General features: G+C 41.9%; 2 protein-coding genes across 4 annotated transcripts; both read left to right on the top strand.

Moving 5' to 3' along the window:
• Positions 1-6,101: 6,101 nt before the first annotated feature.
• Positions 6,102-10,997, top strand: RPL26 (ribosomal protein L26). 3 transcript variants are annotated; one of them, XM_039847303.1, is made up of 4 exons: positions 6,102-6,261; positions 7,068-7,240; positions 8,407-8,547; positions 10,827-10,997. In XM_039847303.1, the coding sequence occupies exons 2-4, from the start codon at positions 7,073-7,075 to the stop codon at positions 10,953-10,955; spliced, it is 438 nt and encodes a 145-aa protein (XP_039703237.1). In that variant the 5' UTR covers positions 6,102-6,261; positions 7,068-7,072; the 3' UTR covers positions 10,956-10,997. The 3 variants fall into 3 exon arrangements, with proteins under 3 accessions (XP_039703237.1, XP_039703238.1, XP_039703239.1); XM_039847304.1 differs by having other exon boundaries at positions 6,249-6,388; XM_039847305.1 differs by lacking the exon at positions 6,102-6,261 and having other exon boundaries at positions 7,049-7,240.
• Positions 10,998-11,144: 147 nt separating this feature from the next.
• KRABD2 (KRAB domain containing 2) lies at positions 11,145-16,881 on the top strand. Its single transcript, XM_039847302.1, is given in 4 exon segments — positions 11,145-12,931; positions 12,934-12,954; positions 14,100-14,605; positions 14,607-16,881. Coding segments are annotated over 4 exon segments (1,368 nt in total). The 5' UTR covers positions 11,145-12,849; the 3' UTR covers positions 15,366-16,881.
• The last annotated feature ends 257 nt before the right edge of the window (positions 16,882-17,138 follow it).

Genomic DNA, 17,138 nt, shown 5'->3' with positions numbered 1-17,138 from the left:
GTAGAAAGTGGGGGAATAAGAATTTACATTTTTATTTCCTTAAAGAAATTGGGGGAAATACACACACACACACACAAATAACAGTGATTAACTGTGGAAGGGGGTGAGAAAATAATGAAATGAGAGGGAGAATTTTCCCTTTCCCTTTGACACTTTTTGATTTTTAAACCAAGTAAACATAGTACGTATTCAAAAATTAAATTGAAAAATTACATAGAAGCTAAAGATATCTTCAGTGTACATACCTACTGCCCCATGAGGAGCTGGCCCAAGAACATTCACAAGCTGACAGACTGCTTATCCTGTGGTTCGAGAGTGTCGGCTACTGGCTCAGTGGGGCTGGTTTGTCTGGTTAGAGGTGTGACATTTTATGCTTAACAGGAACCCCAGGAAGGAAAGCAAAAAGTTTAACATTCTCAGTGTTTCTACGTTCCTATGGATTTCTTTGGGCCCCATCATTTTACATGCTTGTTTTGATTCTTCTCTACCTTTCCTTCCCTTTCTCAAATAAAATCTTTTGCTTTAAGTAACCACCCTCAGGTCAGGGCACTACAGGAAAATACCATTCCATAAAGACAGGTAGGCAGGTAAACAAACAGACAGACAGACAGATGGAGGCCTGTGGTTAAATATAAATTCTCACTCTTCTCTTCCTCCCCTTGTCCAGAGGCATCCCCACTTACACACAGAGACACGAGCCACTTCTCATCAGATAAGGAGAAAATTCTGAGATGACCTAAATTATACTACAGCAGGCCAGAGGGTGGAAGGAAGATACAAGTAGGAGTTAATCAGTTAACAACTGCAGTGCAAAACCAACAAAAGACTGCTTACATTCCGGAGTGTATGCTGGGACTTTGAATTAACTCCCAGGTGGTTATTTCCAGTGGGCATCACCCCAGGAGCCTCCACTTCTTGCTTACACATAAACTTTTCAGGCTGTTACCCCCATTTCACCTTATCCTTATTTGTAGCCAATGTGAATTCTTTTAAAACAACTTACATCTCTCCCCCCATTACTTGATGTATAAAAAAGGCCACTGACTCCAGGACGGTGGACATGTTGGCTTGTCCATCTGGCATCGTTGCTGGTGGTTTAGATTTCATGACCCAGGACCTGGTCTTTCTCTTGCTAGCAATAGCCCAATAAACCCTTTCTTTTAAAAAAGACATTCAGCTTTGGAAGTTAAAATTTTTGTTTAACATCCCACAATAGCCTTTACCTCTAATATATACTTGCACAGTGTATGTAGGCCGACTGAACAAAGGATCCATACGCTGCTGGTGGGCTCTGGGTCAATAGGATTCAAAAGAGCCAGTTTTTCTAATCATGTAAAAGGAATGTAAGGAGAGAGAGAGAGAAAGGGCAGCCAGGCTAGGTGGCCAGAGGATCAGGCAGGGTAGAGCCAAGATATCCAACACACACTTGCAAAGATAAACTGACTCTATAACTAAGCTACCAGTAATTTTGCATCTGTGTGTACAATTTGTACCCCAGTAATCTTCATACTGTACAAAGTGGTTATGATACCCAAATGGTGGGCTGAGGTTTAATTTTGATGACTCAGTGTTCGATGAAGGAGGAGAGATAAGGAGGCCTCAGAGGGAAGGTTGACAGCAGAAAAATAATGGGGTGGCTGGGCTGAAGAAACAGAGGCAGCCTTTGTGTGGGAAGAGAGGAAGATAACAGGAAGACCTGAAAAAGAGGGGGGTTAAGGAAACAAGTAAGGGCAGTAAGAAGAGAAGGGGGTGAGAATGTGAAGACCAGAAAGGAAGGCAAGGTAGAAAGACAGGAGCCTTTGGTTCTCAGTATCCAAATCAAACTCCACTGGCCTCAGAGCCCTGTGGGCTTCTCTCTGAACGCCTAGCACTCCAGCCATAAGGACCTGGCTCCTGGAGACAATGTGTCACACTGCTTCACACCCATGACTGCCCTCAGGCTATTCCCACCTGCCTCATGGAGTTAATTTTACATTCTTCAAAACTCAGTCAAGGGTGACCTCACCCCATAAGTCTTCCCTGACCCCAGAGCTCTCTCTGTTCCTGAAGCACAAAAGCACCAAGGACACCAGGCTCAGCTCAGCAAGTGCTTTTCCTAGGGTCCTGTGGTTGTTGATTTCATTGTTTATCTCTCCCCTTAGGCAAAGAGCTTCCTACAGGCAGAAACTTTGACTAATTTCATTGTGTAGCTCCAGTGTCTATTTCAGGGCTGGCCCATGAAAGACAATAAACATTTGTTGGGAGCCCAGGCAACGATGATAGAGGCTTTGTTCATCCCCTCTTGCGACCAAATCAAAGTTGTGATGGAAACACAGAGCAAACAACAAGCAGAGTCGCCTGGGGTCTAGATAAACAGAAGCCCTACAATTAGGGAGAGAATTAAGAAATCACCCTACAACGATAGGAAGTGGGAGGCGGTGAAGATGTGAGACTGCCTGGTCCCAAGCAGCGTTATGGGACAGAGGCTACAACAGCTACAGATGGCAGCTGTGGACATCCTCTTCAAGGGGCTGTGTCTGCGAGTAAACTTTGGCAGTGATGGACCTATTCGCTCTGAGCACCAGTGCCCAGTGGGCTGCTCCAGGGGCACCAAGGACTTACAAGGAGACACTGAGTTGTTGGAGCAAGGGCCAAATGCAAGGATTTCTCCTGGGCAGAAGTGCTAGTGGTATCCATTGATCTTCTGTTGAGCCCTCCTCACTCCCAGTGTGTGGATGCAGCACCGCCATACCTGAGATGTCAACGAACTGGATAACAGAGGTCACTCCACCCAGAGGAGTTCCTGAAACTCTGCCTCCCCCAACTTGTGGCCCCACCCAAGCCACATCCAAGTATATCCTCGGTGAGTCAAGTGCTCTTTGCTGAGCAGCACCAAGACTCACACTGGTGACAGCTGGCCTCAGTTTCTGGCGTGGCCTCTTGAGGCAACTATAAGCACAGCATCCGTGGATTGCTTGCTAAATCTTAACAGGTGGCCCAAGAGGGGCACAGGGTGGGGCTAAACTTGGCCTGCAGCTGAACCCCTCTCAGGACTGTGCCACTGGACACCTATTACACAAACCATGCTAATAAGACCAGGAGACTTAGGAACTTTGCTCGATACATAGAAACAGACACAGAAAGGCAGCCAAAATGGGAAGACAAAGAAGCAGAAACCATATGAGAGAACAGAACAGAGATCCAGGAATAATGGAGTCAAACAATCTAACAGATGCAGAGTTCAAAACACTGGTTATAAGGGTGCTCAATGAACTTAAGGGAAGTGTAGATGAACTCAGTGAGAACTTTAACAAAGAGATAAAAAACATAAAAATGGAAGTGGAAATTATAAAAGGGAATCAGTCAGAAATGAAGACATATTATCTGAGATGAAGTGTACATTAGATGGAATCAACAGAGTGGATGAAGAAGAGGATCAAATCACCGATATAGAGGATAGGGAAGTCAAGGACACCCAATCAGAATGGCAAGAAAAATAAAAGCCAGGACTATAATAATAATTTAAGGAGCCTATGGAACACAATTAAATGTTAAAATATCTGTGTCATAGTAGCACCTGAAGGAGAAGAGGGAGAACAAGAAGAGGAAAAGTTATTTGAAGAAATAATGATGGAAAACTTCCCTCACCTGGGGAAGGAAATAGACATACGACCCCAGGAAGCTCAGAGAGTCCCAGAAAAGATGAACCCAAAGAGGCCCACACCATGACACATTTAAATTAAAATGCCAAAGGTTAAATACAAAGAGAGAATCTTAAAAGCAGCAAGAGAAAAGCAGTTAGTTACCTACAAGAGAGTAAGACTGGCAGCTGATTTTTCAAAAGAAACTACGCAGGACAGAAGGGCTTGGCACAAAATATTTGAAGTGATGAAAACCCAGGATCTATAACCAAAAATGCCTTATTCATCAAAGCTATCATTTAGAGTCAAAGGACAGATAAAGAGGTTCTCTGACAAAAATAAGCTAAAGGAATTTATCAACACTAAGCCAATATTACAGGAAATGTTGGAGGGACTTCTTTAAGGAAAAAATATGTATCAAAAACAGGAATAAAGAATGGTAATAACTACATTCTTATCAATAATTACCTCAAATAGAAAAGAATTAAGTGATCCAACCAAAATATAGGGTAGCTGAATAGATAAGAAAACAAGACCCCTACATATGCTGCCTACAAGATTCATTTCAGATTAAAAGACACACAGAGACTAAAAGGAAGGGGATGGAAAAAGATATTGCTTTGATGGATCTAGAATGTATTGCGCCAAATGAAGTCAGATAGAGAAAGATAAATACCACGATTTCAAGTACATGTGAAATCTAAAGAACAAAATAAACAACAAAAATGGATACAAACTCATGGATACAAAGACTATTTTGAGGGCTACTAGTGGTGGAAAAGGACAAAGGGAATAAGAAGTACAAATGGATAGCTACAAAATAGTCGTGAAGTGTAGCATAAGGAAAAGAGTCAACAATGTTGTAATACATACGTAAGCGGGAAGAGGAGTACTAGATTTGGTGGGGTGATCGCTTTGTGATTTATATAGATCTCTAATCACTGTACAACTGAAACTGTACAACTGAAATTAATATATTATTGTATGCCAACTATAATTTTAAAAAAGCTCATCGAATTGTACAATGTAAATATAAGCAACTACTAGTCTATTATATTTCAATATAATATAAGTAAAAAACATTTGTTGAAACATTTGCAGAAGAATTCTCGCTGAATTTTTAAATTACAAATAAAATCTGGGGCTATTTCCTTCACTGCATATTTAAGAATACAACTATTTTTATTTATGCTTTTTACTTTACTTTCTTAAAATTAATTTACTTTTTATGGTGACATTGGTTAATCCAATAAGTTTCAGCTGTACACTTTAATAGTAAGGCATATATATATTTACACTGTGTTCACCTCTCATAGATTTCTGTCACCACATATTTGACCCCCTCCCCCCACGACTATTTTTAAATCATAAAAACACATGTTCTTTATTGACTCTACTCTGGGCCCTCAAGAATATGGTTCATCACTTTTTGACTTGACCCAGTGGGTTCCCACAAATTGAGACAATATACGGAGTTACCAGAAGGGGTTAGGAAGCCAGCCTGCATGGGTTTATCTATAACCTATGGGTTCTGTATAACCTTGCACAAGTTTCTCTCACTTCTTGGGGACAATATCAGCATCACAAGGTTATTTAGTGGATTAAAGCAGCTAAAAATGTAAAGTGAGTAGAAAGGTATCCTTAGCACTTAGCGAGCTCCCTACGTCTTATGTAATATGAAATGTGTCTTCCCTCAGTATGACACCTCTATTATTCATTCAACAGAAACCGAGCCCCGACCAGGTGCGCAGTGGGGCATGCTTTGGAAGTTTACCCAGCTCTGCAATTCATTTGCAAGGGTGCGCACCCCCTTACCCGGCTTCCATCAGATACTGAAATGAATGACAGTAGGTAGTAAAATTCAGAAAGGGGCACAGCTCTCCGCATAGAAAGATTCCTTCTAAGTGTGATCTCGAACCAATATCCTAAAGATCACCTGGGAGCTCGTTAGAAACGCTGGAGAAAAGCTGGTTCAGACCTACTCCCTCGGGGTGGCAAGCGGAACTGTGCCCCGAGTCCTCCAAAAGCCTCCCGAATCTCGGCCGGAGAACGAAGCTCGGGCGGGCTCTGCAGCACATTCAGCACACGTCGTGATGTCGGGGTGGCAGCCAGCGCCCGGATGGAGCTTGTTAAAGGACCTGCACACGACACGCCCATGCATTCGCCCGCGGAGGGGATGGTGGTGTCTGGGTAACCGAGGTGACCGGCCGGCTAGAGTCCTAGCGTCACCTGGCGGTCAATACAGGACCTGCCCTTTCTGGAATAAGGGGTGCTGGGCGCTCGGGAGTGAAAGGACAGGGGTCCCCTGAGGCTGCTCGCTTTCTCAGCAGCCACCGGGACAGTCATACCCTGAGCAATCCCCACCACTAGGGTAACGGCCCATCCCAGAAGAAGCAGCTGCAGAACCCAGAACTCAGAAGAAAGGCTACAAGACCTGGTTTTTCAGTCCCTCGCAGTTTCCCTCCTAGCCGCGAGGTGACACTAGTCATCAATTTCTTTCCCGATTTCCTCTTCCAGTCCCAACTCAGCGCCCCTCTCGCTTTAAGAGACATAGGTCTCGCGAGAGCTCTCGTAAACTTACACAACCGGAAGTAGCGTGTGGGTCTCTTCCTTTCTGTGGCCATCGCTGAAACTCCAGCGGGTGAGGATTTACTAGGAACGCATCCGTAATCCGTAGCCATCCGTTCACGGGCGCGGTGGCTCTTGATCCCGGGAGCCTCGATACTCTTCTAGTGGCCGAGTAGCAGCCAAAGAGAGGGACTAAGATGGTCTCAACCTGTTTTCCCCTTAGCACAAGGGCCGGGCTGGGGAAGGGAGAATAGGTTTTGGGACGCAAACGGGAGCTAGGAGGGAGGTGTCCTGTCGAGGTGAAGTCAGGTCTGGGCTGTGTAGTTTCCTAAAGAATGGTCTCGAAATAAGTTCTTGGCAAAGCCATGAAATTTCCAGGCCGTGTTCACCCATTGTAAGGCTTTTTGGACCCGTGATCTGTGCAGAATTTTTTAGGTTTCTTAAGGGTGGCCTGATGCATTCATTTTGGAGAGGGCTATATATGTTCATATTCAAGTCCGTAGATTAGCGTTGGTTGATCTCTATATGTTTGAAGAACTGAGTTGTCTGTCTGCTTTACCCTAATTCAGCAGAGGTAAAAGTCCTGTTGCGTGACTTCAGTTTGGAGAGTAAACAAAGTCGAATAACTAAAACAACTGTATTAGTAATGAAAAATATTCTTCTGTAAAATATTGAAGGCATCTCAGTAAAGCAGAATTTTTAAGTTTTAAGCTTCAGTTAATAGGCCGCTGAGTTCAAGCAATTTCTGATGAGAGTTAAAGAACATTACAGTTTCTGTGAGCATTCTAAATTTTGAAGATGAGATTGTTGCTGTTACTGGTTTGGAAACTGAATGAGGTTTTGGTGATTTAAGGGTTTACACCTATTTTAACTTTTTAGCCAGTATGAAGTTCAACCCCTTTGTGACTTCTGACCGGAGCAAGAACCGTAAAAGGCATTTCAATGCACCTTCCCACATTCGCAGGAAGATTATGTCTTCTCCTCTTTCCAAAGAGCTGAGACAGAAGTACAATGTTCGATCCATGCCTATCAGAAAAGATGATGAGGTTCAGGTATGTACTGTGTTCAGGTCATCTTGGTAAATATCCTGCACACTTGGCATAGAAAAGGGAATGCATTCTGAGAGATACATCTGAGATGTTTGCTCCCAGGATTGCAAAAGGAGTTGAGCCAGGGACTAAAAAGTATGCTGCTTTTCAGTTCTTACTTCACTTTTACTAGTTTTCCCAAGCATCAGATGCAGCCGTGATTAAACAAGAACAAGAAAGGACAGAATGTTACTTTGGGTTGATCATTTTCTTCATATGTTTAGTCATTGATGGGGCATTTGAAGACCAGTAAACAATCTGAATCAAAATCCAGATACAGGAGTTCTAACAGAACCATGGTTTCATGTGATTGAGTTTACTAGAAAATAATTTGTCAAATCTATTAAGTGAAAATTTCTCTAAATGTTACTTAGCTGTAACTTTCAGCAAGGATTCTAGCAGTCTCTAAAGTGGCTTGCATATCACCAATATTATTTCATGAGGTTAGCACCCATTTAGGTAAATGAAACCAGTTCCCAAATAGTGGTGTGAATTGCAAACAACCATTGGCTGTTGCTTGCTGGTGCTAAGATTGCCATTAGATTTAGAAGGCAGTCTTCTCTGCTCTCAAGATATATTAATGCACGAAAGCCTGCAACTGGAAAGAAACATCAGTCCAGGAGTACTTTGGGTTCCCTCCTGACAAGCTGGAGATCACTGGGACTCCTGGGTGGAAAACTATGTTATGTAACCTTTGGGACAGAAGTGGTTTATTTCATTAAGTATCTGCTACTGCCTATTCTGACACTAGGTTGGACACTTAAATGGGTTGTGAATGAAATACTCGTGGCCTGTTGCTCCCTTTGAGATGGAATGATTTCCTTATTTTTGACTGGCTACAGAAAGCCATGGTGAACTTGTGACAAGCCCACACTGTTGGACCGTCAGTTGTACAGGTGCACTGCCCGTGACTGTAGATTTATATAAGGGTGTGGTTTGCTTACAAGTTTATAATTAAAGCCAGAGATAGAATTATTGGCTCATTTCCACTAAAAACTAAGTGTTTTAAAATTGAAAGGTCTTATAGATCTGACTGAATGATGTACACAAGATTCAGTTATCCTGACTTAACAAAATTAGTGGGGGTTTTTTTGTCTGCATATTTCTGTTATTTTTGAATTTGCATTTAGGTTGTGCGAGGACACTACAAAGGGCAGCAAATTGGCAAAGTAGTCCAGGTTTACAGGAAGAAATACGTCATCTACATTGAACGAGTGCAGCGGGAGAAGGCTAATGGCACAACTGTTCATGTCGGCATTCACCCCAGCAAGGTAGGTGTTTTTGAGAATGCTTGAGAGGGGAGAAGAAAATTAAAGCAATTGTTGGCAAATATGATTTCTTGTTTACCAGGCAGTCCCATAGAAATATAAAGTATTTTTTCCTCAAAAGCTATTAGTGAGCTGATCAGTCAACAATCTAATAATGAACAGATCTTAAAATCCAGGAAATAGGATAATCTTAGGTGAAATGGAGTTTATACCCTGTTTGCTTTTGTGTATTAAACAGTTGAGTTAGCAGTAAGGCAGCTTTACAACTCTGCAAAGTAGGTATTAAGCCATTTACAAATGATATCTCAGCCAAGATAGAACATCTGATCTTGATACCCATAGCAAATATCTGTCCTCTGCCTGGACTTTAATGTGAATTCTCTGATATCACTGTCTCTAGTTATGTTTACTGTAAACATAATAAGTGCATGTGTAAGTGTTCATATACTGAGGTTTATGATTTCAAGTTGCCACCATAAATCTAATTTTCAAACTACAGAAAAGTCAAAAGGCTAGTACAGTAAAACACCTGCGTATCTTTCACCTATAATTCACTACTGACATTTTGCCACATTTTCTTTCCCCCTTTTCCCCATCCCTGCATTACAGGCATCATGACACTCCACCTCAGTTTGTGGTTCAGTAGTCATCTTCATCTCTTATTCCAGCTTTAGCACTTCCAAATATCTAGAAGCAGATGACTCCAACCCAGACCTCAATGTCCATTTGTCTATTTTTCATTTCCACTTGGATGTCTAACTTATCTCAAACCTGACATGTTCAAACTCCTGTTTTTATCGTTGAAACTTCTCACAGTTTGCCACGTGTTAATATGTTCTACATCAGTCACTAAGACTTGTTGACGACGTTAAATCCAGAATCCTGTCTGCTTGTTAACCATCAGAGTGCCTTGCAAAACCTTAGCTCGGTGGTCTCCAACCTTTTTGACACCAGGGACCGGTTCTTCTATGAGAATCTAATGCCCAATGATTGAGGTGAAGCTGAGGCTGTGATGTTAGTGCTGGGGAGCAGCTGCAAATACAGATGAAGCTTCATTCACTCACCCACCACTCTCCACCTGCTGTGTGGCCTGGTTCCTAACAGGCCACAGACCGGTATCGGTCCACAGTCCTGGGGTTGGAGACCCCGCCTTAGCTAATATACCCTCACCAGCCACTTCATGTCATCTTATACCATTCTCCATGTTCCAGTCTACTGGCCTTGCTGCTCCTACAACTATTCAGAGTGTATCCATTGGTTAGCCAGATCACCTAGCTACTTGATAGAATTATAAGTTCTGTTCCCAGGTCTACTGAAGCACAATTTGGGAATGGGACCCAGGGATCTGTTTTAAGCCCTCAAGTGGATTCTTAGACACACTCAAGTTTGAGAAACACACCTGTCTCCTGCCTCTGGACCTTCGTACTTGCTGTTTTCTTCAGGATATTTTTCCAGTGTCTTGTTCAAATGTAGCCCTATTGGTAGTGCTTCGGCTCATTACCCTGTATGATTTAGCCCCTTTTCTCCATCATTCCATCCCCCACCACCACACACACACATACATACTAGTATAAGTTCCAGGTATTCAGTAGGATCCAGGAAAGTACCTTTTAGACTCCTCACTAAAACCAGAATCTCTCAGAAATTGAGTGGCTACACTGGCCACAATCTGAGGGCCTTCCAGAGCCTGCACAGGAAGTAAAAGCCTTTATTCTAGAAAAGAATTTAGAAGAAAGGCTGGAAATAATTTATAATCAAAAGATGGATAATCACAGTCTTTAATATGAGATATGGTCCTTATTCTATACCATGAAATTCTAAAGCACAGCCCAAGAGCCACATTTGGCTAAGAGACTTATTTTGGTTGGTCCATCCAGTGTTTTTTAAAAACAATCTGAATAATTTACCTATATTTACAGATTGGGAGATTTCATGTAAAAATCTAGATTTTTGACTTTCCTGGAAAATGGGAAGATCTAGCCATACTGGGAACTTTGCTACCTAGCTGGAGTTGAGATACAGCAGCTCCCTTTAGATAGAGGCTGCACTCTTGTTTCCCTCAGTCCTAAGCCACCTGCTAACTTACATTACTTGCCCGCTCCTGTAGTTACGGGAGCTGAGGAATCATTTCTGGCACTTCTGAGTTAAACATTTAATGATCAGGTTTCTACTGCCCTAAGTTTGGTAAATTGAATTGAATGTTGGTTGGGCCTTCCCGTGTGTTCTGTACTGTTACTTAGAAGTGTTGTGTTTTGTTTTGTTGTTTTCTAATTTTTCTGCAGGTGGTTATCACTAGACTAAAGCTGGACAAAGACCGCAAAAAGATCCTTGAACGTAAAGCCAAATCTCGCCAAGTAGGAAAGGAAAAGGGCAAATATAAGGAAGAAACAATTGAGAAGATGCAGGAATAAAGTAATCATACACAGTTTTCATTAAAAACTTGTAAATGAAGAGCTTTTGTGTTATGCGTGGTGATTTGGGATAATACCTAGTTTTCAGTGGGTCAGTTTTCAGGGAAGTTCAGATGACATTTGCTTTTTGGAGTCAGGCCTACTTTGTGGCTTTCTAACAGTTCTCTGAAATCAGGCCTAATAAGATAGTGATTTTTTTTTTTTTTAACAGCAGGCAGCATTTTGGGGTACATATGGTTCGTTGATAAGGCCTAGATGAAAAGCTAGTTGGGAACATTGCCTCTCTTAAAGCTAGTCTTAACTGCCTTCTTCCTAATGGATATTATTACATGAACAGCATGTTAAAACTTTTTGCATAAGAGTTTTATATTGCCATTGGATAAAGTATGAGAGGAGCTACTGGGGCTTTCCAGTAGCATCTAGACCACTGCTTCGAGCTGTTATGATACACTGAGAAGCCTCAGTCTGGAATACCTGGGGACATCCTTTACTGTCATTTATGCAGGTGCTGGTTCCATTAGACCAAAACTTAAAATATCATCTAAAATGGAAGTTCGCAAAGGTTTGAGTAAAATGATGTACAGTGTTGACGACGTGTGCCCCTGCCCTTCCTCACTTTAAGAATTTAAATAGAATGATGAAGGCAGTTTTCTTTCCAGGCCAGAGGCATTTCTTATGAACAATGTAGAGAAATAGGTGACCAACTTTGCTGCAGGGGACCTGAGTGAATGGCTTGGTTCAAGGTCACACCTTTTGAGGCCACTAGGATTGTGGGCTGATAATATTTCTTCAGAAACAGTTCCATGTCAGTGATTAAATGACACTGGTAAATGAAACAAACGAGGGGCATGGGGGGGCGGGCCGTTAGTTTGCTGCAGGACTTCTCGGTACTCTAAATTTCAGTTTGCACCGAGGATCTTAAGCTCACACTTAAAGAGCATTGTGCAAACATTCTATTTCTTCAATTCTGAAATGTGTATTTTCATGTTTTTAAATTTGGATGTGTTCATTTAATCTAGGTTCTGTTTTCCTCTCAAAGTTGTCATTAAGTCAATGGTTTAACAGTAATGTCTTAGAATCAGGAATGTTGCATGGTTAACCATGCTGAACAAGGGAATTTGAAATATTTCTATTGGAGAAACTTCAGGACCTTGGAAGCAGACTCAGCTTAAGTAAGACTCTTACTTAGGGCTTTTAAACATTTCCATCTCTCTCTGCTTCTCAGGATTCAGCTCTGCCCCTCAGCTCTTCATGTAATGGCTGGGATCCCAAGGATCTTGTTTTCCTAAGATTGTTGGAATGCCTGTGATCATACGAACTCTTCCCCTGGCCTCATCACCATCACATATCCTGGAGTTGTTCTAACAAAGGAATCTTGGTTTAGATAATCTGAGTATCAAGTTCTCTCCCTGAAGAATTCTCCAATTTTGGTGGAGTATGGACTCCATTTAGGGTATCTCTTTTGGGGGGACATGATAATCTGATGTGTCTCTATGTACATAGGTATAATTTTTCCATTTCTGGAAACATATCCTGCTACCTCTATTCAGAATCATCAAGCCTGTATCAGAAAGTGTTTCCCAGCTTTGGAGTGTTTGAGTTCCCTTGGACTCTGCTTTGTTGTAGAAATATGTAGGCTTCAGCTCAGGCAGTGTCAAAACAAGCTAGGCCCAGAGACCTTCCAGGAAGGCAAAACTCCTTTTCCTCACCCACCAAGTTGGAGTCCTCTTATTGAATATGAGACTTTTACTTCTGTTATCTTTCCTGTTATATAATGTTCACATGACTCACATTCAGAGTCATTTATGTTGGCACGCTTTTGTTCCTGGCACCTTCCACTGTCTGTTCCCCAGTCCTGCTGCAGCTGTTTCTTAGCCCAGGCTCCCCAGACAGAATGGTCCCTGTGGCAGCAACATTTGAGGACATGACTAAAGGTTGGAAGTATTTGGAAGCTTCTCAGAAGGACTGCTGGACAGATAGGAGAACATGGTCCCTCATGGTAAAGACTCAGAATCTTCATTTGCTAATCCTATGTGCAATTGACAGGGTAAAACCATAATATAAAAATATCCTACCGCTTTCTCTTTGATTCTCCTAAATTGAGGACAGACCTCTTCAGCCACAAGAAATTGTTTATGTTAATTGTCTTAAGGCTAAAAGCTCTCCCTGGTGCTAATTTCAAGTTCAGAGTTTGCTATTACAGTAGCCCCACACCTTATTCATGGGGGTTACATTCCAAGGCTCCCAGTGAATGCTTGAAACCACAGATGGTACCGAACCTTACATATACTATGTTTTTTCCTGAACATATATCTTTATGATAAAGTTTAATTTATAAATTAGACACAGTAATAGATTAACGATAATTAATAATAAAATAGAACAATTATAACAATATTCTGTAATGTTATGTGAATATCTATGGGGCCATTATTAAGTAAAATAAGTGCTACTAGAACACAAGCACTGAATACTGGGACAGTCCATTTGATTACCTAGAGGGCTACTAAGTGACTAATGGTTGGATAGTGTCTTCAGTGTGGTTACACTGAACAAAGGAATGATTCACATTCTAGGCAGGACTGAATAGGATAGCAAGAGATTTAATCACACTGCTCAGAATGGTGCATAATTTAAAACTCATGAATTGTTTATTTCTGGAATTTTCCAAATTAACCAAAATCATAGCAAAACCACGGATTAGGGGGGACTACTGTATCATGTGGCAACTTCTAGCAACATTCTCCCATTTATATTATTTTAGAAGATAGGGAAGGTAAGATATTAGCTTACTGCCTTAGGAATCTCCATTTATCCCCGCTCCTATTCAGTTTATAAAGACTAGTAGTTAGGTTTCATTATATGAGCTAATGGTTTCACTATTTATTTTGTTTGTCTAAAATCTAAAATTACTGCATGTTGACTTGAAATTCTATTGACATGCTCTGGTTTTGAATCATCCTAATTGGCTTTCTAGTTGCTTTATTTTGTTACCACTTTATTCTATTACTACATTTAATCTTTCTTCCATATAGTAGTCTTTAAAATCAGATAAAAGAATTAATGAGGAATTTTGGAGAGAAGGTCTTCCAGATGGAATATCAGAAAATTTAACTTTGTCCTGTTTCTTTCTTCCTTTCTTAGGATCCTTCTTGCAGTTCTCCATGATGCCACAGAGAGCTAGAAGTGACCCCACCATTGTTTCAAATACAAGTGAAATGGAAATGGAGATAAGTAACATGAGAGAAAAGTTTCTTCTAAGCGTAACAAAGTTAGTAGAAAGCAAAAGTTATAACAGCAATGTATTTTCCAAAGAAAAGTACTTTCAAACAATAAAGGAAGTCAAAGAAGCTAAGGAGAAGGGGAAGAAGTCATCACATGATTATCGCCATGCAGCAAAATACGACATGATCTCTGTACAAGGCACAGAGAAACTAATAGAGGCTACTTACGGAGAACGAGATCAAACACGGTATTATGTACATAAGGAAGAGTTTGATATTCTTCATGATACACATCTCAATATTGGACATGGTGGGCGGACACATATGCTCAAGGAGCTGCAAGGAAAATATGAGAATATGACCAAAGAAGTCATTGTCTTATATCTGACTCTGTGTAAACAGTGCCATCAGAGGAACCCTATATCCATCCAAGAGAGGCCTTGTGCCCAAGCCCATGCCTTTCAAGGACATTGACTCCAGATGCCAAGTTGAAACACTTGGCATGCAGTCAAATGCCAATGGCAAGTTCAAGTTTATTTTATATTACCAGGACCACTTAACCAAATTTATTATCTCGTGACCATTAAAAGCCAAACAAGCCCATGAGGTCATCAGTGTACTATTGGATATTTTCACAATTCTTGGTACACCCAACGTGTTAGAATCTGACAGTGGTGTAGAGTTCAGAAACCAGGTTGTTAATGAACTCAATGAAGTATGGCCAGACCTAAAGATTGTCTCTGGTAAGTACCACCCTGGCCAAGGCCAAGGCTCCCTGGAGCGAGCACACCATGATATCAAGAACATGCTAAGTGCCTGGCTGCAAAGTAACCACTCATGTCACTGGGCCGAAGGCCTGTGCTTCATGCAGATGAAGAGGAATCAGGCCTTCAACATTTCCTTGCAGCAAAGTCCTTATGAGGCAAAGTTTGGTTCTAAAGCCAAACTTGGGCTGTATTCCTCACACTTACCCCGGGAAACCGTGGCCATTTTACAAACAGAGGAAGAGCTAGAAATTGCTGAAGAACAGCTGGAAAACAGCTTTTGGATAAGACTGGAAGAAAGGGCTGAGATTGGAACAGAGAGATCTGACATGGATGAAGACATTGACCCCATCTATCCCACTCCTTCTGAAGTTGCAGAGCCCAGCACCTCACAAGGGTCCCCAGGTCTCTTCTGCCGGTGAACAGACACCGGCTAGGTGGACACTCATGGTGTCTCTGGGCATCATACAGCTGTCTATGAACTGTTGCCTAAGGCCTCAGGGGAAAGAATGAAGGCTGTACTCTCAGGTCAAGTTATCCAAAGTAGTCCTTGCTCAAAGGGGAAAAGTGAATCATGTCTGCGATATAGGACCGTGGTAACATAAACTTGGCAGCTTAAAACAACATAAGTTTATTTGCTCACAGTTTTGCTCACAGAAGCCTAAAATCAAGGTTGTCGGCAGGGTTAGTTCCTTCTGGAGGCTCTGAGGGAGAACCCATTCCATGCCTTTCTCCCTTCTCTCATGGCTGCCAGCAATTCTTGGCATTCCTCAGCCTGTAGTAGCATAAGTCCAGTCTCTGCCTTGTCTTCATGTGGATCTTCACCTGGCCTTCGGCCCTCCATCTCTGTATTCTCCTTGTCTGTCTTATACGGATACCAAATCTAAGTCATTGGATTTAGGGCCCACCCTAATCAAGGATGATCTCATCTTGAGATCCTTACATAATTACATCTGCAAAGACCCTTTTCCCAAGTAAGGTCACATTCATAGGTTTTGAGGTTTCAGACTTGAACATATCTTTTTGGAAGGATATAGTTCTACCCACTACGGTCAGTGGGAGAATATGTTTGCCTGCAGAACATAATCTGATGGGGTCTTAAACGTAGAGCTGGTGGGCTGCCCTGCATATGCCCTACATATTCCTTCCCCTGCTTATTCGTGCTCCTCAGACACATACCCCAAAAGATGGGGGCATCAGGGACAAAGATGTAAGTTGACAAATATTGAGAAGAGGTTTATTCACCATTTTCTGGAGACTTGCCACCTCATCAGCCAAGCTCTGTTTCCTCCTTCAAGAGAAAATATATGCTATTCCCGCCCTCAAGAATTGTGTGAACTGCCTGAAACATTTTAAAAGTAGGTCAGAATTAAGGCGCGGTTAGGATTTGGGTCTTAGTCTACCCATTGTCTATGCCTCAAACAGAAAAGCATGTTGTATTCCTGGAACGGATCAGTGCATTCCAGGAAGTGATCGATAGCCAGGAAAACAACCAAGGACTCTGGAGCAAAATGGGAAAGTTGGCCTGAGGTCACTACTACAACCAGAGAAGAATAGAGCAAAGGCCAGCCTGGGTAATGATTCAGAGTAAGGATAACTAACCCAGCCGAAGGGAAGGATAATGTCTAGGATCCCGGTGCTGCTATATTCCCAAGGCCTAGAAGAATGACTTTCCCATTGGAGGTGTTCAGTAGGACTTGTTGAGTGAATAAATGATTCTGCAGAGATGGAAACGAGGAAAAGGGAACTGCAGTCTTTTATTCTCCCATAGATCCTTCCTGCATACCTCAGAGCCATCTAAAAACCATTCTAATTGCCCTTTAGTGTTGCCTTTCTCTTCTGTTTCCTCTTCCCGTGCCTAATTCACTGGCTTGTTGTGAGAGACAGTGAGGCAATGTGCGTGAAGGGGTTCTCTCTATAAACACTGACGTTCTACCATGTGAGTTGTCTTTGCTGCTAGTAAATCCTATTCTCCATGTTGGAGTCTTCTTGTTAAATGCCATTACTTTACTGATTAAACAATATCGAGTTGAGTATCCAGGGAGGCAGCATTATTATTAGAAAGGAGATGACATCACTTTCCAGCTTGTTTTGGAGGACCAGAATCTTGCTCTAACCTTGCTCTATCACTTTTCATTCCTCCTGTGTCACTCAGCTGGCAGAGTCTGGGAAGCCCAAGTTGACTAATGCAACCA

Source organism: Pteropus medius, unplaced genomic scaffold, assembly GCF_902729225.1.
Source record: "Pteropus medius unplaced genomic scaffold, Ma_sr-lr_union100, whole genome shotgun sequence".
Taxonomy (NCBI): Eukaryota; Metazoa; Chordata; class Mammalia; order Chiroptera; family Pteropodidae; genus Pteropus; species Pteropus medius.
Note: the sequence above shows the minus strand (reverse complement) of the source record. Positions and strands in the feature narration are given on the sequence as shown.

Coding starts and splice junctions, on each gene's coding strand:
- RPL26 (XM_039847303.1), top strand. CDS start 7,073: ATGAAGTTCAACCCCTTTGTGACTTCTGACCGGAGCAAGAACCGTAAA. Junction 7,241..8,406: donor GAAAAGATGATGAGGTTCAG/GTATGTACTGTG, acceptor ATTTGCATTTAG/GTTGTGCGAGGACACTACAA. Junction 8,548..10,826: donor TCGGCATTCACCCCAGCAAG/GTAGGTGTTTTT, acceptor ATTTTTCTGCAG/GTGGTTATCACTAGACTAAA.